The sequence below is a fragment of the Leptinotarsa decemlineata genome, unplaced genomic scaffold (genome assembly GCF_025532065.1).
Source record: "Leptinotarsa decemlineata unplaced genomic scaffold, Ldec_3_MD MMD2_P_RNA_scaffold_2, whole genome shotgun sequence".
NCBI lineage: Eukaryota > Metazoa > Arthropoda > Insecta > Coleoptera > Chrysomelidae > Leptinotarsa > Leptinotarsa decemlineata.
In genome coordinates this window covers 7,182,315-7,206,055 of record NW_027412529.1, presented here as the reverse complement: position 1 = coordinate 7,206,055, position 23,741 = coordinate 7,182,315, and the positions used below count along the sequence as shown (strand labels likewise).

At 35.0% G+C, this 23,741-nt stretch overlaps 1 protein-coding gene across 1 annotated transcript in view; it reads right to left on the bottom strand.

Annotated features, from left to right (window-relative positions):
• Positions 1 to 5,889: 5,889 nt before the first annotated feature.
• LOC111513470 (probable G-protein coupled receptor B0563.6) overlaps positions 5,890 to 23,741 on the bottom strand; it is a 310,115-nt gene continuing 292,263 nt past the window's right edge. Inside the window, exons 3-4 of the mRNA XM_074182546.1 lie at positions 14,333 to 15,018; positions 5,890 to 6,721 (exon numbers count right to left, since the gene is read on the bottom strand). Of these exons, the coding sequence (XP_074038647.1) occupies positions 6,524 to 6,721; positions 14,333 to 15,018 (884 nt within the window). The 3' untranslated portion in view covers positions 5,890 to 6,523. The remainder of the gene's footprint in view (positions 6,722 to 14,332; positions 15,019 to 23,741) is intronic.

Below are 23,741 nucleotides of genomic sequence, written 5' to 3'. Positions count from 1 at the left end.
TAAGTGAAAGTACTCGAACGACCTATAAATAGTCATATCTCGGAGAAATCAGTCCAGTCATCGCCCGAAGACGATTGTAGATAATAACAATCGAAACGTCGTGAACTAACGTGACTTGGAATCTCTCCGGTTTTTATTTTCTTTTTTCATTTCTTCATTTTTATTTATTCAATTGTTCTATTTTTACTTGTATTTTATTTAACTATTATTTCATTTTAGGTTTATTTTGCTTAATATAATTGTTATTTACAGCTGTTCATTTTTAATTCTTCTTCTTTAGTTGTTTCATTGGTTGATCAGGTTAATTGGAATATTGTAACTTCTTCAGTGCTTGTGAAAACAATTGTTATACACATTTTATGTACCCCCTTTAAGGGGCTGTGTCTTAACAAGGGATGCTCCAATGAAGTTTCTTTATATGAAAGATCCTATTTTTTTTTCGATGAGGAATCACCTTCTTGAATGTTTCACACTTATTCTGAGAGAGAATTGTTATTCTTGGACAATAAAGTATATCTTGATTGATTGATTTGATTGATATTTTGATTGATTGATATTCAGTTACACCCTGTATACAAAAAATGATGAAGTTCTGGAAAAAGAACTCACGGACAGAAACACGTTAGATTGTATTAACATATTTTATTACAATTATACAAATATATAATCGACAGGATATATATAATAAACATTGTATTTTATACTGAATACGATTTTGTAATCACATGATGGGATTCAATTGTTTGCTTTCAAAGCAACCAAACAGAATATTGAATATCAAACTATACAGAGTGGATTATCAATAATGATAAAAAAAAAAATCGTAGTTGGCGTTTATTCCAAAGGAAAAGTATTTCAAGTACATTTTCAACTGTCATTTCCATCCTCTCGTTGAAGTACCTACAATCCAAACCTCAAACGAATTAAATGACACCTCGTTTGGAAAGATTAGATGCCATGGAAGTGACAAAGGTGAAAATACGTTCAGAAGATTGCACCCACGAAATAAAAATCGATTCGAGCGTTTTTTTCTAATGATTAGCTATCAGTAGTCTGCCTTGTTTCGTTTCCATCTACCCACCCAGAATAGTATTTCTGATTGATTGCTTCTGACAAAAATAAAGTGGATTCATCCAAAATAATCGAAGTGGAATGTTGAAAAATTGAGTAAACAACTAAAATGAAAAAGTTTCAGTAATCAATTGAGTAATTTTTCTCACTATTTCTAAAGATCAGTAACACTGTTCCTACAAAAAATTTATCAAAACATTTTTTGTTGAATAGTTATTATTTGTTTGAATATGTATAAAAATTTTTAGAAGAAGTCTTTTCTCTGGAAGTCTTCAGAAACAGCTTAGATTTTGGTGCTGATTTTTTTTCAAATTTTTGTTCGTGTATTATGTCGATATTGTTCGGTAAAAAAGTATGATATTTATAAAAAAATAGTTGAAACAACAGTGTTTTAGCTATTCACGTGACAACTATGGAATCAACAGTGAAGTTGTATTTGATGAATACAATAATGATGGAACCAAAGCGTCAGCGAGAAATCGTAAATATATGAGTTGAATGTCTCGGAACACAATCCAAATTGATATGTTCAAGAAACAAAACATATTCATTAGTCTTTAGCAAAAAACTGACCGGAAATAATGATAATTGTAGTAACTCAGTAACTTCCATGATGTCGTTGTTGTAGCAGATAACTTTGAAGTGCTAACACTTGATGCTGAAAACATTTCTTCAAAACAGTCAGTAATAATGCCTTAGAACAAGTTTATTCAACAAAATCTGTGTCAATCCTATTGCTAAAAAAACTCTTCTTCTCCATATATATTTGCTTTTTGTGATGGGAATTTTATTGAAATTTTTTTATTCTTATTGAAATTTTCAATAACAATCAAAAGATACGTACAGCAGCTGAAATTGTCATGATTGAAGAAGCATCAATAGTATTGATTTCAAAGAGCCAGAGAGAAGTTATTTAGAGATGAACTGAACTGAATATTTGACCTTGAATAATAAAATTGCAGGTAGATACTCGACAGATATTGAAGTGGATTAGTATTAGACCCATTGTCAGCGCAGGTATTCACCCAGGGATCCATATTGTCTCCAACCCTCTGTATATCAACGACTCATTAGTTTACTCAAAATCAACATGTCATAATCTGTTTTTTTATATCGAATGTTGAAAACATTACGGATTTTCCTCAAGTATTGGTCAATTCTGTCAAATATTTTTCGTTTATTTAAGAATCCGCCTCAATCAATCTTAATTATGTGGTTTTTGTACTCTCCTTTCATTGTATATCAATGACTAATTGGAAAAAATCAATAATTCAATATATTGCTTTGCTTAGACGCTTATTTATTTCACTATTCACTTCATCAAAAACAACTTTAACGTAAGTGTCATAGTTATCATGTGAATATTCAACTTCTAAAGATTTGAGATGAGCCTTCACCACCCTGCCCCATCGTAGAATCCCATTACGTGTTTGTATACCTATAATCGAGTTACTTTATAGATATTCGAATCTGCGAATTATTGTCTCAGATGACAATCAGTATAGATCCCCAGGTATGTTTCACTTGCTCCAAATGTTGAAGAAATTAGGGTTTACTGTAAATGTTGACTTCAGAATTTTGGAGGAACGTAATAGTTGGATTTATTACATTCAAATAACATGTCATAGTTTTATCTAGGTAGGCAGTGGGAAGTTTTTAATTTAACCAATTTTTTCGATCGAAAGGCCCTTTCGGCTTCTTTCTCAAGGACACAATATCACTTCAGTTTTCGAAAGAGAACAATCAATCAACAAATATTACAGAGTTTTGGGACCAAGGGCGGTGCCTCGAGGAACACCGTACTCGATCACTTCCTACTTGAGGAGTATATCGTCTACTCTCACAACTTCATGAACTGATGATAAGTTGCTTTGAAAAAGATTGAGTTCTCTCTCTGAGTTAATATCTTCTTCTACTTGTAGAAGTAAACGATGACTGGCTCCAGACAAATCTGTAAATATACCCATGCATGTCCTGTTGTTTATACCGTTGTTAATGTTTTTATCAATTCGGGAATTGAATCTTCTTCTCATACATTGTTTCTGAGACCAAATTGTTTTTCTGAAATAATTTTGTATTTGTTAAGATATGACATCAACTTGTTATTAAGTGATTTTTGAAATCATTGAAATAAGTTTGTTATCAAATCGATTTGAAAATACTTGCCTACATCGCATCCCCTTTTTTGAGTACAGGTATGATGACATAATTTTGCGATCCGATGGCTAGAAAACAATTTTCTTACATATCAGTTTTAACGTTTTTTATTTGATCTCAGCTAGCCCTACCGCTTTCTATTTCTTAATTCATGAATAAGACCTTCAACTTCTTTTACATTTATTATTGGATTCGAGAACATCGTATTTGGAATTGGTTGAATAAGTACATATTTATCAGAAACTATAAATAATCCAACCCCGCTTCAAAGGGTTTCCAATTCCAAATAATATCGAAAAAAATCAGTTAAATCAAAGGTGTTTCAGAGGACTTTCGGAGATTAGTCTTTTCAACATTTCCATTGACGTGACTAGTTAGTTTTGTATACACATAATGAGTATAGTCTTTTTACCTTTTGCGGTAGATTTTCGTTCTTCGGGCTCCTATTTTTGCTATCCAGAAATCTAAGAAAATTCAACGGGTGAATTTACCATCGGAAAGACTGCTATTGGAGTTATGAAATGGTTGAAATTCGTTTCGAAAATTCACTTTTCTCATTCAAAATATTTCCTTTTAATGAATTATTGAAAATGAAATGATTTTGGTCACTTATCATCTGCTATTGATAGTAAGTAATCTTGATAACGATTTCGGAAGGGTTCAAAAGGGTCGAAATGAAATGTGACTTTTACTCCTTGAAAGAGGATTCGAGAGAAACTGAAACTATCAAAGTTTATTTCAAATATATACAGTGTGTCCAAAATAAGGATCCTAAGCATGGGAATCTCAGTACCTGTTGGAGATACAGCTTAGGTTAAATTAGGAAAAAGTTGTGTTCTTTAAAGCTTATTTACATGCCGTTTAGAAACTTGAAGAATTTTCATGGCCTGCTGAGATATTTGGGAAAAACGAGAATTTGACAATATCAATTTTATTTTTTTCTGACTTTATTTGAAGAGATATCAAAAAACGAATGACACTTTTTCATTGGCACTTTCAAGGTACTATACGATGGTATTTTTAGTTTTTATATCCGACGTTTCGTTTTCAAAAAACCATCATCAACTTTATTTTTTTAAATAGCCCGAAAAAAAAGTACACCCTGTATCTGATTCCATTTTTTATTACGAATTCAACGATGTAACACATGCCATTGTTTTCTTTTTAGTTTAAGGGAAAATTGCATTTTTTCTATTTTTAAGATGTATTTTTAAGTAGGTTAATAAAGATTTTTTTAAAGTAATGAAAACAACAAAGAAATTAACGCATTTTTTATTTAATTCAAAGGAGGTGTTCAAACAGGTTTCCGTTATTTTCCAAACATAAGTATGATCTTCTAACTGTAGAACTTAAAACATCACGTAACATCTCTGGTGTAATACTGTTAAATGCGACAGTTACACATTCTCGTAACTGCTGTTTAGTTTCAAAAGAATGTTGGTGAACCCGGTTTTTAACAAAACCCCATATGAAGAAGTCCAGAGGAGTTGAGTCAGGGGATCGCGCTGGCCAAGACACTTCACTTCCAATCCACCTTCCAGGAAATCGCTGCAAAAGAAACTCTCGAACTTGTCTAGAATTATGTGCAGGAGCACCGTCTTGTTAAAACCAACAGTTATTGACCTGTGCCAGAGGTAAATTATCTAAACAGTCTTCTACATAGTTTTGCAATAAATGATGGTATCGTTCGGCGGTCAAAGAATTATAGTAAAAAAACGGACCTAGTATTTTAGTTCCTAAAATTGCACACCACATATTAAACCCAAAACGTTCTTGATGTCTTGATATTTTCTCAACACGCGGACTTTGCTGAGCCCAGTAATGCGTATTGTGGCGGTTGAAGATACCATTATTAGTGACCATACTTTCGTCGGACCATATTATTTTTGAAGGGAAATTATAATCTTCCTTTTTTCGAGATAAAACAGGCTTTTTAAATGAACCATATTCTTTTAAATTTCGAGCCAGCTCTAAGAAAATGGACTTACATGGCTGCTTTCTTTCTGGATATGTATTAAGATACATTGCTGCTGTATTTACAGTATTTTTGTGGCACAAAATGTAGCACGTTAGCATGTCAAACTTTTCTTCATGGCTATACTGCTCACCCGGCATATTCGACGATAATAACACAATATTATCTATTCCACAATAAACAATAATAACGACAACAGTAACAATAACTCTAAAAACAACAACTCGACAAACAGGCTAACAACAACGACAATTACTATTTTATCGTGTAATTAAATAATATTTGACAGGCTCGGTGACAGGTATTTACGTCAAAGCATTTGTTTGCAACGCCTACTTAAAGATTTTTAAAAAAATAGAAATAATGTAATTTTCCTTTAAACTAAAAAGAAAACAATGGCATGTGATACATCGTTGAATTTGTAATAAAAAATGAAATCAGATACAGGGTGTACTTTTGTTTCGGGTCATATAAAAAAATAAAGTTGATGATGGTTTCTTGAAAACGAAACGTTGGATATAAAATCTGAAAATACCATCGTGTAGTACCTTGGAAGTGCCAATGAAAAAGTATTATTCGTTTTTTGATATCTTTCCAAATAAACTCAGAAAAAAATAAAATTGATATTGTCAAATTCTCGTTTTTCTCAAATATCTCAGCAGGCCATGAAAATTCTTCAAGTTTCTAAACGGCATGTAAATAAGCTTTAAAGAACACAACTTTTTCCTAGTTTAACCTAAGCTGTATCTCCAACAGGTACTGAGATTCCCATGCTTAGGATCCTTATCTTGGACACACTGTATATGATGATATATATTTTTCAAATAAAGATTGTGTAGATCAAGTCGTGATGTGTAGTTTATGAAATTTCTGTCATTAATGTTATTTGGTTTTATTTGAGGCATATTCACAATAAACAAGAATTATTAATGAGATGCTGCTCAACTGCTTTTCGTTATCTTAATGACAAAAAAAGTGCTAGATACTACCTATAGTAGAAGGGCATGCTTGAAATCTGGCTATGAATTACTTTTTCAAATTTTGACCTAGCGTTTCTCCGAAAACAGATCAGAGGGTATTATAATTCTCGAAACACGAGTATAATATTGTCGCATATGACAGTTTTGCATTGAAAAATGGCGGACATATTTTCTCGTTTGAGAATTCTTCTACGCACTGAAATTTCAGAATCGTGAACATCTTATAAATAACCATCATACAATAACAATTTTCTGAATTTGTGAGAGCCCGGAAAACGAAAAGTTCCCATTTGTGAATATAAGTTCAGACCGGGGTCCATTCCGGTCTTTTGGACTTATATCACACACCCTTGTGTTGAGTGATGGTGGTGGTTGCAGTTGGCGGTGGTGCTTTCACTATCCCCCTTGCGTTACTGTTACTGCGCAGTCTCAGTGTCCTCAAAAGAGTGTTTCTGAAGTCTTCAGAAAAGGAGCAGTATATGTAGAAGGTGATGGAGTAGTTTGTGATTTCTAAAAGGTTAGCAACGGCTCTGAAAACCTGAAAAACAAGGAAATTTGGTTACTGAATTAGTGAATAGAAATGAGTAGAAAAATATAATGCAATGCAGAGCTATATATTGGATTCTTTTAAAAAGTATTTCTTTCAAAGAAGATCATAGGTTGTTTTGAAATTTTTATTTCTATTGGAGAAACTATTACTTCATGCCAACAGCGCCATGTTCCATAAGAGAATCACACATTTTTTTAACGAAGAAATCAAATTTCTTGGCCTTTCAACGACATCATTCATTTGATTACATTATTGCGAAGATGAACTATTTTGAATCAAGAAAATATAATATCATCCGAAAATCTACCATCTATTTAAAGAGAAAAATAAACTGTTTCAAATGGAGAGCAATATCAACTTGATCTGAAAGCATTGTTTGTTTAAATTCAAAACTGTATCCTCATACAGAAACACAATAACAACACGCTTTCTATCAGCATACGAACAACCAAGAACCGACCCACCTTTCTATGAGAGAATTCGAAGGTACATGAGGCCACTTCAAATGCAGATATTCCCCCCTCTCTACCCCATGAACCTAAACACCCCTCCCCCTTGGCAGATACACCAACCAATCATTAACACCCACCTATCCCAATTCAATGAAAACAACACAAACACACAAATTATAATCCACAACTTCCGTGAAATCCTACAACATCATGAAGAATTCATGGAAATTTACACAGATGCATCCAAAACAGATTCTGGAGTAGGAGCAGCAGTTGTTACACCTGAGACTACCCTAACCTATAAACTACCGGAAACCAATACGATTCTCACAGGGGAACTCTTCGCAATCCTCCAAGCGCTACGATTCGCTAAATCGAGCCTATCTAAGAGGTTCCTGATTATAACAGATTCCTTAAGCTCTCTACAAATACTTCGTCAAATATACATAAACCATCCAATAGGAAGACTGATTAAAAGAGAACTTTTTATCATCCAATCATTGGACAAAGAAATAATATTACTTTGGATTCCGTCACATATAGGAATAACTGAAAATGAATCGGCCGATAAAAGTTCTCGAGAAGCAATCAATAACCCGAACCAGACTGCGATGCAATACACTCCTCCGATAGACATAAAATCCTACATCAAAAACAAGATGAAGAACGTTTGGAATGCTGATTGGCAAGCCTCACAATCGAAACTACAAGAAGTCAAATCAAACGTAGGACCGTGGCAAAATCACTTAACGAAAAGAAGAGAATGACCAGACTCCGCCTAGGACACACCAAGCTCACACACGAATACCTGCTGTCTGGACAAAATGAACCAACTTGTGATATTTGTGAAGTTCAACTGAGTGTGAAACATATTATAGTGCAATGCCCTCTATTCCAAATTGAGAGAGACACATTTAAGATATCCCCTAACTTGAAAGAAATGTTGGACTATAGTAATAGTAACAAAATCATTCCATTTTTACACACTTTAGATTTAATTAGAAAGTTATAAATGTTGTTTATCAATTCCACCGCTAATGACCCAAAGGGTTGATGCGGTTTATTGAAATAAAAAAAAAAAACTGTATCCCATCAAATAACTCAATTCGATTATAACAAGAGTTTTGTGAATCTAAATACAAAACTATATTATGATCAACTGAAGATAACAGGAGTTTTGTTCAGAATAAACAGGATTTTTTCAAAGGAGTATTTCATTAATTTCAGTTCGAAAAAATTGTTTTAATTGAACATAGATATTATTGAAAAGAATTTGAATTTAGTATTATGAAAAAGTAACAATGTAGAACAGTATTCGGTACGCTCCAGTATGTGTTGGAAAGTGACGTTGGTGTGTTGTAAATTTAATGAGGAAGTGTCTCTAGGTAGTGCAGTTATTTTCCGATTATTTTGTATCTACCATAATGGAACAGATTTTACAAGACTGGGGTCTTACACAGTTGGAAGATATTTTCATGGGTGAGTATTATAACTGGATAAAATTGAGGTGTTGCCCTCATTTTGCGAAAATTATATAAATGCTTCGTAATTTTTCACAGATGCATTATTAGATTTGCCGAGCTCTGCAAGTGTATATTAATTTGAAATGAAAAATCCTCCATGTTGATTCGAATTCGCCTATCTCTTGTTTTGAACATATATTTTATCTTGTTTTAAATAAGTGCATTTTCTCTAAATCAAATTTGATTTTCTCTTAGACCGAATTCATTTTTGATTGAACGAGAGAGTTTCGACAATAAATTATAATACAAAAATACCAAACTAGGCACCAGGTGTAAAAAGCACCTACATATGACAGCCACTTTCTGATTTCAACGTGTAAATGTTTGTTGAATTCCGAAATGTCTTTGCTTTCTGTAATTATTTCAAAAATGTTTTCATGTTATTAATTGGGAACAAATTGAATATACCCTACTCAGCTTGAAACTATTTAATATACTTGTAAGAAATAGGTAGAAACTCACTAGAGGAGAAATCAGAATTTCCAAAAACATGAAAAGGATACATTTTTTTATATAAATAGCGAATATATTTTCGCCTTTCTAGATATTCGAAATAGTGGCTAACGATGATGTGCTGATTTCTTCTTTCGTTTCGAATTCAAGTGATGTTCCGGCAATTGTGGATAAACAAAAGCAGAATGCAGAACTTGATAGACGATAATGATTTTTTTTAATGTTATTTACCAGAATGGCTATTTTTAAAAACTTTATTTCTGTAAAATTACTAATAAATTAATGCATTTTTGTAATGTTGTTTGTAGGCTTCGATTTTATTGTATTTGTTAATTTGCAATTTGTCAAGAATATGTCTCTCTTTTCATATATGTTTTCGGATTGAATATTCATTTCTGTTATTTGTATAACTGTATAATCTCTCAATAGTGTGCGGTTGGAATATGACATTTGAGCAAAGACTAGCAAAGACAATTTAGTTCTCTATTACGTTTTGTTTTTTATTATATGCTTTTTCAGGGTAATATTTATAATTTGCAATTGCTTCAAATAAACCAATCATAATATATAATGTATTAACTAATTTCTTCCCTTATCACTTATAGCTGTTCATATTACAGATGAGATACTTTGGATTCAAGTTCATTTTTGATGAAGTAAATGAGTTTATTTGATTTATACAAATAAAAGCGGAAAACAATTAATTTCTGCTACGGAGATATTCAAATACTGTTCCAAGTTAACACATCATTCTTTCAAAACCCAAAAAAGTTTTGCTTCGAGATTAATTTTGCTCACAGAAAAGAATATACGGTGTCACCGATAAAGTCCGCATCAAATGGAAAACTTTTTTATTTATCGTTTTATGTGAAATTTGATTTTGGCAGTAGATTTTGCTTAAGAAATGAAGTCAAATGGCGTCTACAAAATAGGTCACGTGATTTCCTTAACCTGCCAAAATTGACATTTAAAAAAAGAAACATCGAAAAATGACATTATTCTTCAAAATATCCAAAAATATCAAAGGATAAAAACATTTTCTTTTGTAATTCTATACCCACACACCAAGTTTTAAACCCATAATAAGAATTTTATATTTTCACTATTTTTCCGCACTCCTGCTTTTTCTACTTATGAAAATTTAAGCACACCTGTACTAAATCATTTATTTTAACTAAACTCGTCACCGAATTTCTTTTTTTGTAATATAATAATGTTTTAAGAGCCTCTTTGATGTTAAAAACAAATTTTGAAAAATAAAAGTTGTCAAAATTGATGCAAAGTTCATCTAGTTCCAACGGGGCTTTCAAAACTATACAGTACTTGAGTTTTTTAATGAGCAAATGGCCTCAGAATATGATTTAGAATATTTTTTTTACACGAAAGAAGCGTTTATTCAATCCATTTGAAATAATGATTCAAATTCAACTTGAGAGAATATATTTCTCAGTTTATAAAAATATTCCTTCATGAATATAGGAGAGCAAGATTTCTTTGAATCGAGATAATGTTCTTCACTTTGAGATTTTATTTTTACTGTGTGATGGTGAAAGTATTCGAGAGATATACATCGACGGCCACTTGCAGGGAACGTTCATTCAGGAAGCTGGAGAGCCATACAAAAAAATGATCCGACAAATCATAGCATCAAAAGTTTGGCCAGCAAACACTCAAGCCACACACGGTCAAAGGCCTTAGAAATATCAAGCGCAATAGCTCTTGATTCTCCATACGATAGAAGGTCGCCTGTAGATCTTTGTTTTCGAAAGCCATATTGATGATCGCTCAAGATGTAGAAGCCTTCCAAATATTTGAGAATATGGTGGTTTACGACTTTATCCATAATTTTGATATCAATAATAGCAAAGCGACTGGTTTATAGTTATTTGGATGATTTTTCCTGTCCTTTTTGGGAATAGACTGAACGCGAGCAATCTTCCAACAAGAATGAAAAACCTCTTTCTTGTAAGACAGATCGAAAAGTCTGCAAAATACTGGTGCGAGTTCATTTGCACACTTTTTAAGTACGATGACGGGCACTTCATCAGGGCCAGACGCCTTGTTGATATTAAGCTTTTTCAAAATTCGCCTGTCGACGCTGTCGAAAAATAATTTTCGGCATTGTGAATTCTAGTGTGTGAATAGGGGGTGGTGGTATAGTATGTTTTTCTTTACTTTTGCGCAAGCAAAACATTTTTTTTTGTTTGAAGGTGGTTGACAATGTTTCCTGGTGTATTTCATCAGTTCGGACTTCCATATAATATAAATTGATTTGAAATCTCTGAAAGAATCTGTGAAAAATCAAAAAGATTACCCAAAAACAACAACTTTACTGAACAGAAAACTGAAATTACAAGGACTTACGATGAAATGGTTACTCCAGAGTGATGGTAGAACAGGCTTCAGCTAGAAGACAGCAAGGAAGAGAAGCCACAACCAGTACTTGTACCTACTTCCCTACATCAGAGGATTATCGGAAAGTATAAGAAGGATTGGGTCCAAGTATAACATCAGGACCTGCTTCAGATCTGTGAACACTATCCGTTACAGCCTCACAAAAACCAGGTCACCAAACGCGGACTGCGATGCCAAGAATTGCATTTACCGGATACCCTGTGAGTGCGGAGAATCATACATCGGTGAAACTAAGAGGCCATTGAAAGTTCGCATTGCTGAGCACAAGAAACACACACAGCGAGGAGAAACCAGAAAATCCGGAATAGTAGAGCATGTTTGGACTCATCAACATAACATCAAGTTTGCTCAAGATAAAATCATCCACAAAAAGGAACAATTATTTAGGATAAAATTCAAAAAAGCCGCGTATATGTTGTCCAACAACATATGAAAACCTCTAATCAAGCGAAAAACGACCAACTCCCGCCAAACGGTTATCTCCAGCTGAAACCGATGAAGCGGAGAGAGGGAAGACGGGATAGGTGAAAGCACTCGAATGACCTATAAATAGTCAGATCTCGGAGAAATGAGTCCAGTTATCACCCGAAGATGATTATGGATATTAACAATCGAAACGTCGTGATGTAACTTGGTTTGGAATCTTTTAATTTCAATATTTCATTTTTTGTTATTGATATTTTTTAATTTTCAGCTTGTATTATTATTTTTTTTTGTTGTTTCCAGTATGTTATGTAATGTCAGTTTGTTGTTATTTTGTGGTTTGGTTTAGACAATGGAAGTCCGAACTAATGAAATACACCATTTTTTCATTAGGATGGTCACGTGTGATGAAAAGGTGACCCTTCACAACAACATGAGAGGTTTAAGACAATGATAGGACACTAATGAGTCACTTAGTTGAAGCCACCGATGCACTCTCCGTTAATGTTCCAGGCTAAATCCATGTTGATGCCTAGCATCCTGGTATGTATGTATCTCTCAAAAATCTCATATATAACAGTTGGTACAGTAATTGGCCTAACGTTTTCTAACGATGTTTGTCTGCCTTTTTTATATAACGAAGTGACAATACCAGTCTTTAAATCTCCAGGAAATTTGCCATATTCAACACTCATGTTAATCAAATCTGAAAGAGTCCCATAGTTTTCATCATTTTTGTTGGGAGGCAGTCAATGCCCACAGAGGTAACGTTCTTCAAAGAACGAATCACATACCATGAGCACTCTCTTCCATCAGAGGCCCGAATCGTGCAGCTGCAAAACTGCGTCCTCTTCCATCGTATGGTTAAGTGTTTCTTCATCATCTTGCCATACCATGAAAGTGTCATCAACATAACCATATTATTGGCCGTGAAAAGTTACATTCTTCGATGCAAAGGTTAATTACTAGTATCGACTCACCTTTTCATTTCTTCCAACCGAATATAACCCAGGCGACTCATTGAAAAATTGACCAAAATTCACCATATTTCTTGGCAGAATAGAAACTACGAGATTGGTTGAATAAAATCATCAAACATGAAGAATCATAAACACTGTAAATGTTCGTTCTTTCATAGAAATCGCAACTATGGTTTGTGCTTGTAATATTTACAAACAAAAATTTTCGACAGCAAGTGTCATCGGAATAATACCTGGAAACGGCTTCAACTATGCAAAGTTGTTCAAGAAAATATAACTGCACAACATGAAAGGCATCCACCGCCTCAACTAGGTTAGGTAAGCTTAGATCCAAAGTGAGTGGGTTCATTCAACTCTCCGCCACAACCCGCAAGTATTTATTGTGACTCACACCTATTCACACTCGACCAAATAAACCCAGCTTCTTAACGAAGCCGATTTGTTTGTATGGTGAGTGGTCAGATGGTAAGAGTACGGCTCTGCCGAACTCTAAAAACTTGATTTGGTCCCCAGCGGGGCAGGCACAAACTATGTGCTCTGCTGTTTCATCATTTTTCCAAACAGAGACGACACACACTGTCTTCCGACAGTCTGAGTCTCTGTTCAAAATCTCTGTTTGAAAACAGTTTTTCCGTTAACCAGCTGTCGCACCCCTACGAACGACAACCTCCAGAAGTCGATACTTATGCGAGCTAAGGACTAACGGTGTCTTACCTTTCAACGTGTGATTCGTAACACATATGATGATTCAAATGATAGTGACCTGTAAGAAGGCCTGTTAGACATCGTAGTTCATCACTGCTGTAGTCCAACAACTGTTCGGTATCAAGCTTCGAAGTGTGAATAGACGCCTTGGAGTGAGCCACTCCTGAAAGATTCTGTCAGAAGTCCATAAATCTTCTTGACAATCAGGTATTCAATCTCTGTTTGGCAAAGCCTAAAGCGATGACAGTGACAGGTTCTGGTCCGATGAAGCTGCTTGCAGCACCCTCATTTGTAAGAGAGTCAGCAGCCTCATTACCTTCCAGGCCAGTATGGCCAACAACCCATCGCCTCAACTAACTCCACTCCTAGTACTGTAGATTTAAAAATTCACAGTGAATAGAGCAAATAATTTTTTTAGACAATCCTCGGAAAAATAATTCTTCCTTCGTTCGAAACGGACAAGCAACAAAATTTGGAAAAAACTTCCAGAGGGATTATTTTACACATAGTAAACAAAGGTCTAACTTTTCAAAAGAAAGTCTGAGTCCGATCTAGCGATCGGATTCAGAGTATTCTCGATGGATCAAAACAATTCATTGCAGTTTACGTGTAAGGAAACTGCAGTTTCTGAGGAGATAACAATCTTACCTGATAAGGGTATTTGACCAAATTGGCCTCCGATAATGTGACATTGAGTACAACCATTGGTGTGACACATAGCAGGAACAAAATACTAGTAGATCCCAGCAGCAACACCAGTCGTCTTTCTTCCGCAAACTTCCTGGGATCTTCCTCACCGGAACACTTTCTACTCAAGATCATTTTTCTCCTTCTCTCACAAGACCGTCTGTAAACCACTAAAATCCTCAAATTCAACGCCGCCAATAAAATAACCGGTATCACTTTGAATATCAGTTCTAGAACAACGCTGTAGACACTATACAAGGGGTGGTTGATAAATTCCGTATCTTCTATCCTCTGGTAGATCAGAATCATCTCCGGAACGATCCTGCAAGTCCTTACTTGGCTACGAAAGAGAGTGGGGATGTAAAAGACGAAGGTTATTAAGGGAATGAGGGTTACAGCTCGGACGGGAGACCCCAGGATGGGCCTGGCGTGGCCTGGGTGGCAAACGCTGACGTATCTTTCCAGAGTTAGGGCTAGCAGCATCATCACTCCTATTCCTAGGCAACCATTGCCGAGAAAGAGCTCCAGGTGGGCGAAGTAGAAGGCGGGGAGGGGATGTTCCCAATGACCGTGCTCGTGATGCACCAGAACTCTCCAGGCGAACGGTAAGGCGAAGAGAATGGCCAGCAAGGCCGCTCCCGAGTATCCTGAAAGAAAATGGTCATGAGTAAAAGTATGTGAACGAGTTGTATCGTTTTTCAGAGTTCATGTCTCACCTAGTTATCTTCATTATATGAAATAATTCACAAACCAGGCAGAGAAATAATGGTCGGAGGAATACCTGCGATGGCTCATTCGATCCGGAATGAAATCTAGAAAAATGTGCTGAGACCGTTTTTCAGGACAACAAAATTGCAGAAGTCATATATGAACTGAGATGTGGAAGAGGTATTCAAAAACTATGAAGAATCAAAAAATGTTAAAAAGATCTATGAAGAGAAAGAAATTTACAAGGGAAAGTTCCACCTCCCGAAAATCTATTGCCATTATTTTCCATTGTATTTTTGATAATTACGTGCTATAAAGGTTGCACGAACCAATCGATTTATAAACAAAAAAATAAATATATCTTCATTATCGAAAACTGAACTGAGTTTGTTAATGCTCGCAATAGCTGCAAACTCAAGATACATGAAACAAAGAACTCCACAAAAGAGAATTAGGGGTGAACTGCTTGCCAATCCCAACGGGTCTGAATACTTCGGAAGCTGTTGATCAGAACTTTACAAAATCCAAAATTCTACCAGTAACAGAAGCGGATGGTTCAATTGCAACAACAGCCATAGCAAAAACAAATCTACTAGCTGAACAATTTGCATCCCACTCCACAGTAGATTTTCTGGGAAAGGCACTGTTCACTATTCCCACACTAGATTCTACAATGCCGGAAATTACTTTTCGACAACGTCTAGACAGGAGAATACCAAGCTCAATATCAACAAGGCGTCTGATCCTGATGAAGTGCCCGTCATCGTACTTAAAAAGTGCTGAAATGAACTCGCACCAGTATTTTCCAGAATTTTCAACCCCTCTCCCAATAAATAGCTCTTATCTTTTTGTCGGAAGATTGCTCCCGTTCAGCCTGTTTCCAAAAAGAGCAAGCAAACTCTTCAAAATAACTATAGACCAGTCGCTTTGCTATCAGTGATATCAAAAATCATGGAGAAAATCGTAAACCACCATATCCTCAAATATTTGGAAGGCCTATTCAACATCTTGAGCGATCATCAATATGGCTTTCGGAAACAAAGATCAACAGCTGACCTCCTATCGTATGTCACTCATATTTGGAATAACCCAATCGAGAAACATGGAGAATCAAAAGCTGCTCCGCTTGATACTTCTAAGGTCTTTGACCGTGTGTGGCATGAGGATTTACTGACCAAACTTTGATGTTATGGCTTTTCAGCTTTCTGAAAGAACGTTTCCTGTATGTGGCCGTCGATGGATATCTCTCGAAAACACATGTCAGGTCAGGCAATTCCCTGTTCTGCTTCGATAAGTTTGTTGGGGGTTAAAATGGACACCAATATATCTAGGCACAATCATGTTGCTGGAATTGCAGAGGCTGCTTCTAAAAAGCTTCGAACATTATTCCGAATCAGAAAACTGTATACACTTCAGCAACTTTCGATGCTTCATGAAGTTATGAAGCTCCGATCAGACCTTCTTTTTAGTATTGTTCTCATGTATGGAGCTCCGTCCCCCAAACATACCCTGAAGCTTCTGGATTCCATCCAGAAAAGAGCTATTCGCGTGATTGGAGACGCGACCATCACTTGCAACCTTGATAATCTGGAACATCGAAGGAAAATTGGAGATTTATCTCTCTTCTATAGATACTTCCACGGAAAGTGTTCAAGTGACTTGGTACCAAGAACTGTACAAATCACTAAGATCGGTACATATCAGAAATACGCGACGGACTGTGAGTGGCTGCACATCGTTCTGAGGTTCAACTCAGTACACCTCAAACTCCACTAATTAAGAACAGGTATTCTCCTGAAATCAAGAAAATGCATGTTCGACTTTGTGAAATGGAAAAGGTACACAAGACAAGAACTACATTGCAGCATATAAACATTTATGATGCCCTGTTTTGGAACCTTTGCTGTAGTAATGAATATTACTGGAGTTTTTTCCAACACCAAATCGCTATTTTTAACACCTCATATAAAAATTAAAAATTGATTTTGTGAAATTAATTTTCAATTTTTATATAGCTGAAAATTGTTTCACAATTCAAAATTAATTTTTAATATTCATATAGCTTAAAATTGTTTTATATACAGCTATAACATTTAAACATATATTGTAAAATAATAGATAAAGCAAAATTGTAAAATTAATTTAGGGTGGTATACCTGTAAGAGTGGTAAACCTGTAGGGTTTAAAGAGGAAAATTGTACCAAGCAGATAAATAAGATCAATATTGTTGATAATCAAAAACAGACAATTACTGATCCAATGATAAAAAATAACTTCATCGATGACTTTTTCATAGACTTCCAACAAACGAAATAATGGTGATAAAAAAATCAACAGATTCCACAAAAGCTTTTTTCTAACACCAGTGACACCCATAGAAGTAACATCCATCATAAATAAGACAACAGCTAAACAGTCTGCTGGCATAGATGATATAAATCGGAAAATTCTCAAATCTGTCTGTACCCTTGTAGCAGATGTCATATCATGTTTAATAAATGAATCTGTCACATCTGGAATATTTCCAGGTGTTAAGGAATCAAAATGTATACCTGTATTTAAAAATGAGGGCTCTGCTTATGACATACATGACTATAGGGCTATATGCATACAAAGTCAAATCGCTAAACTTTTCGAAGCATCCTATTGTGATAGATTGACCAAGTACTTTTTGAGCAAATCAGAATGGTTTCCGTAAGCACAAATCAACCAGCTCGGCAATTTTTGATTGCCTATAGTTTATCTACAGTGCACCGAATGATAGAAATAATGTTCTAGGACTGTTCTATGACTTCAGTCGGGCTTTCGATATCATTGATCATCATTTGTGAAACATGAAATTGGAAGGGTTAGGAGTTAGGGGTGTTTCGCTTCAATGGGTAACATCATACTTAACAAACAGAACCCAGACGACAGTGGTGAATGGTGTGAAGTCAGATTCAAGAGTAATAAATTCAGGGATTCCACAGTGTTCAATCCTGGGACCACTATTGTTTGTAGCTTTTCTGAGTGACATTGAAGACACCTGTAAATTCGCAAATCAAATGATATTATATGCCGATGACACTAATATTCTGATGTCACACAATAACATTGATCAATTAACAAAATTAAGTAACAGGGCATCTAATGAAATAGAAAGGTATAGCCTTGAGAATGGCCTCAGCCTGAATAGAAAGAAAATCAGTTATGTCCGGTTCTTGCCAAAAAACATGAATCCAAATTATGACCTATACTTAACCTTATCTGGTAAATCTATACATTCTATGGAAACATCAAGTTGTTAGGTGTTACTATGGATAGTAAGCTAACACGTTCGAAACTAAGCACTACATGCTATATAATAAAAAATCTGTGAGATACTGTATCAGCAGACATCTTGAGACTATTATATTTTGGGACGGTACAGTCTACTCTACAATATGGCGTGATCTTCTGGGAGTCGTCTTGTCAATTTAAAAGGGCATTTGAATCTCAAAAATGGATAATAAGAACGATTTGTCATGCTAATCCAATCACAACATGTAAACCTTTATTCAAGAATCTCCAAATACTAACCCTTCCATGTTTATATATTTTTGAATGAACTAATGAGGAATAAAGACACTCATATTATAATACTAGGAATTAAGAAAAACTTCGACAACCCTATTCAAGGTTATCAGTCTGTGAAAATTCACCAAAGCATATTGATATCAAGTGTTTCAATAAAATAAGAGATTTGATAGATGTGAATCTGAATGACATTCTATTCAGAATTGCATTGAAAAATTTTCTTCTTGAAAAAGTATTTTAAAATGTTGAAGAATTTTATAATTTGTAATATCTCATAATTGTGAGACTGACTATTGTATGTACAATTTTTCTGGTTTGTTTTGCGACTATACTTATACTATATTAACAATTTATTTGTAGATTACCTTCTTTTCTTTCTTGACTAGTCTGATAAGTGTGATGCATGTGTGTATGTTTAATGCCTTGTATAACCTTTGATTGATGAATAAATTCTATTATTATTATTATCATTATTTCATTTGGAGAACTGCGTTCATGTGAAATAAACTTCTTGAGAACGTTTTTTCAAATGGATTTAATCTCCACATTGGATTTAATCCAATGTGAAGCGCTATTTTTGCACAGGCACTGCTTTAAGAGCGCCTTAAGGATATTTTTGTAGTATTTGGGATTTGTCTCTGAAAAAAAATCAAAATTTGAAAAACTGAAGGTTATTGTGTATAGAATTGAAATACATTTCATACAAAAAATTACAAAAGTCCTCTTTTCACTTGAAAAAAAATTGCTGGTGTCCTCTCGGCACAAGTGGTGTAATACTATTGGATTTTTCATAAAAGTACTGAAAATATTCGGACAGACTCTGATATCTTGAAATTTCTAAAGTTATAAGGACGGGGGACTATTTACATCCGCACTGTATATCACAAACGAATCACAGATATCATGAATAACTCAGTTCAGTTACCGGAAAACAGATTTTCGCAAATTGCAATGCAAGCTTCGTTCGCAGAATGCAACTTTTTTTCATTTGTTTCGTTCTCCTGCCATAAATCTTCCGGGACTTTAGTTTTCCGGCTCTCCCGACGGCAAGAGATTTCGCGACCCACTTCCCTTGTTAAGCGGCCACATCAATTTCGTTTATTGTTCGGCCTTATCGGTAACGTCAGTTCTTCAGAACTGTGACCTCGTTCATTTACATATGCTTTTTATGCGAGATAACTCCTCCGTGAAAGTCTAATGGCTTCAAAATCCCTCAGCTGAGCTTCTCGTATGTTACAGTCTTTCAGTAGCACTCGTTTGGATGCCTGAGTGGTTTATGAGGGTTAGGAATCACACGTAAAAAGGTAAGACTTTGTTAATCCTCACCTCGCACAAGTTTCGACTTTTGATTAACGGAAAAACAGTTTCCTACAGATCTCTCAACAGATCATTTTTGTATAATATATTGAAGTAAACCCTGGCTAGTAACTTTCAACTTAATTCAGTTAGTCAAACATGTATATTCATTTTGTTTCCACTTCCAATTTCGATGCCAACCCCCCTCTCCAAAACAACAACTCCTAATTGTTTTGTCTTATCCCCATTGATTTATTTTTTCACAACCATCGAAAATATCCCTATCGTTATCCCTACTATCCCTACTAATATTATAAATGCGAATGAAAGTTTGTTTGTTACGATTTCACGCAAAAACTACTCAACCGATCATCATGAAATTTTGTACACATGTTCTGGAGCAGTAACATAGGATACTTTTTATTGAAAAGAAATTATTTTGTATGTAAGATAAAAAAATTGTTTGTCAAAAAAATCTCAAAAATCTAGCTACTTCAACGTCATCTAGCATTCTAGTAATGAAGTTCCAACCCCTAGTACCGTAATACCGTCGTACCATATTATTCACAGTCACGACAATATCCAATCCAATCCAATCCATCCAACAGTTGTTTGGAATTCTTCTATATTTATTGTTATTTTCTTCTGTCGTTTTTAGGTTAGGTTAGGTTATGCTAGGTTGAGTTAGGTTAGGTTAGTGTTGTGAAAACGATGAGACCTTCAACGTTAGTTGAATTAGAGAAAAGTTTTCTATTTTGAGGATCTAGAACAGAGGTTCCCAAACTTTTTTTATCACAGACCACTTCGAAAGTTCTGTTGGTCCCGGTGGACCCTCTGCAGTTACATTTTAAAAAAAATTGTCTGTTCAAAATCTGTTTTTCCGTTATTCAGCTGTCGTCCTCATACGAACGAAAACCCTCAGAAGTTGATAAACTTGTGCGAGCTGAGGACTAACGAGGTCTTACCTTTCAACGTGTGATTCCTAACACGGTTGCAGAATCATCCCAGCTTCAACCAGATAAATTCTCTCGAGAAAAATATTTGGTCGAGGCAGTACATTGCTACCATATTCCCAAAACTAACTATGGAAATTTGTGTTACTGCTGCTTTCCAACCACAATTCGAAAGTTCTCAAACGGAAAGTGAAAATTAATTGGTTAATTGATTAACTGCTCATGCTATGAGTGGATGTCAAAAAAGTGAAGTTGGTCAATACAAAAAGTGATTCCATTTAACTTTATTTTCTCACATCTACTCACAGCACAAGCAACCAATCAATTCTTATTTATTTTATTCAGTAAACTTCCCATTCGGTGTGGTAAAAATGAAAAAATAATATTTATATTGGTGGAGAATCGAACAAGTTCATGCAAGATTGCAAAAACACACACAAGTTGTATTTTGTTGCATCTGCACGTTTGAACAATCATTGCGGACGGCGGCGGCAACAGCGGCGAAGCCTTGCAAGTCTCAACACGTTGTACTGAATATGGATTTGGCAAGTTTTTACATGCAACTGTCGCTGAGCTTCTTGAAATATCATCCGCCTACATTAATAGGTGAAGTCAAACCACATTTTAGTTCTTCAATATCGTGGAACCCCGCATACGAGTTGTAAACCCCCATTTTTTTGGTCACAGCAACGTAGACCCCCGTCGAGTCTCTCGTGTACCGCTGGGTGTCCACTCGGACCACTTTGGGAATCACTAACCTAGAATAATCTCTTTTCAGATCGAAAATATCGGTGCTTATTTTTAAAATATTCGCCAAAAACCAGAACTGTCTAATTTCGTTTTTTGGCACTACCGCCGCCATTTTGAATGGGACAAAAAACAAAAGAAATTCCAATATTGTTTCATATTTGTTATAATCTGATATGAACAAATTCCCAATGCGACGTTTCATTCGTTAGATTTCATCATCAACTTCATTGTAATACATAGCTCAATTTGGCCATAGTGGCTACAAAAATCGATGGAAAAACTAGACGTCCGTATCTAAAAAATGAAGTTGATAATGAAATATGAAGGACGAAACGTCTCATTGCAGATTGGTTCGTAGCAGATAACAAATTTGAAACAGTTTCAAAAGTTTTTCTGCCTTTTCTATACCAACCAAAATGGAGTCAGTAGAGCCAAAAAACGATATTAGACAATTCGATATTCGATCTGAAAAGAGATTTTTCTAGTTCCCCAAAATAGGAAACTTTTGCTCAATTCAGCCAATCAACCAAGTAAGTTACGGGATACGGGGTGGATCACAATGGCAAATAGACGGATATTAAATGCTGCTAATTCATAAAACAAAATTATACAAACCAAAACGCCGCCTTATCTGTACAGAAAAATCACTTTCCGTACTGATGTTCACAATCCGAACATCAAATTTGAGGGTACCTCAAAACCTACCTAGTTTCATACTGGATTTTTCAATATCATAATATATGCTATAATATATGCCAAGTGATCAACTTCTTACCAAAAGAAATGAAAAATTAAGAATTTTCTGTCATACGGAACATATTCAAACTCCTTTTGTTCGAAAGCCAACTTTAAGTAGAAACTGCCCAACCCTATACATTTTTCATAATTCTGAGACCAGAATAAGTCTCAGTAATGGACGTCTTCTCCAGCATCTTGATAGATATTTGAACAATCCCAATTTTTTTTCATTTATTAGTTTCTTTTTGTCTTAGCTTGGGTGGAATATTTTTGAGGTTGAGTGGAAGAACAACTCAGTAACACTTGTGCTGAGTTGAACTTCCCCTTTTGTCATATCAGCAATTAGCTCTGTAATTTATCTGAATATCTGTATGTAACTACAGCTGGGAAACAATAAAGATGATTATCATTATTATTATTAATATTATCTTGTAGGTCTCACCGTTTTCGGGATAGCTGAAAAACAACCTGTATAGGTGATAGTATAGTGCGGATGTAGTCTCCCTTCTCAACTTTCGACATTTCCTATGAAAGGTATTTCAATTCTCTATACAATGGCAGTCATTTTTTGAATTTCAATAACTGGTTGCGGAGTTATTCATGTTTGAATTTGGGACTAGAAATTTCGTCACCCTATGTCAGATCTTATTAAATGAATATTCATTGGAAAAGAAGCGTCTTTCGTAACAGATGAGGTGCCAATTTCAAGAACATAAAACAATAGCATAACAGTAAAACAGTCTATTTTCGAACATGTTTCTAACATTTTAGAATGTGTCTGGAGTAGGTAATGTTAGCAAAAATTTCGCTAATTTTATCTCTGAATTCTCTTTTGGTTCCAGGATGCGTGACATAAACTTGCGATTTCATATAACATGAGCACATGGATTATTCATATTACCCTTTGAGAAAACAAACTGATCGCAGAAGTCTCCTCTATGTCGATGCGTCAAACAGTTTTTTAACATACACGGAGAATATCTTATTGAATTTTGTAGGTCTATATTTGTTGATTTCATTAAAAAAAGATATTTTTCCCAGTTAGATCAATATAAATATAACCATTTCAATTCTTTGGGTGATAACTGGACTAATTCCTTCGAGATCCGACTATTTATAGGCCATTCGAGTGCTTTCACCTGTCCCCTCTTCTCTCTCTCCGCTTCATTGGTTTTAGCGGGAGATGACCGTTTGGCGGGAGTTGGTCGTTTTTCGTTTGATTAGAGGTTTCCATATGTTACGTATCTCTACGCTAGCTTGATTAAATGCGTTGTTGGACAACATATACGTGGCTTCTTTGAATTTTCTCCTAAACGAGTGTTCCTCTTTGTGGAGGAGCTTGAGCCCACTTGATATTATGTTGATGAGCG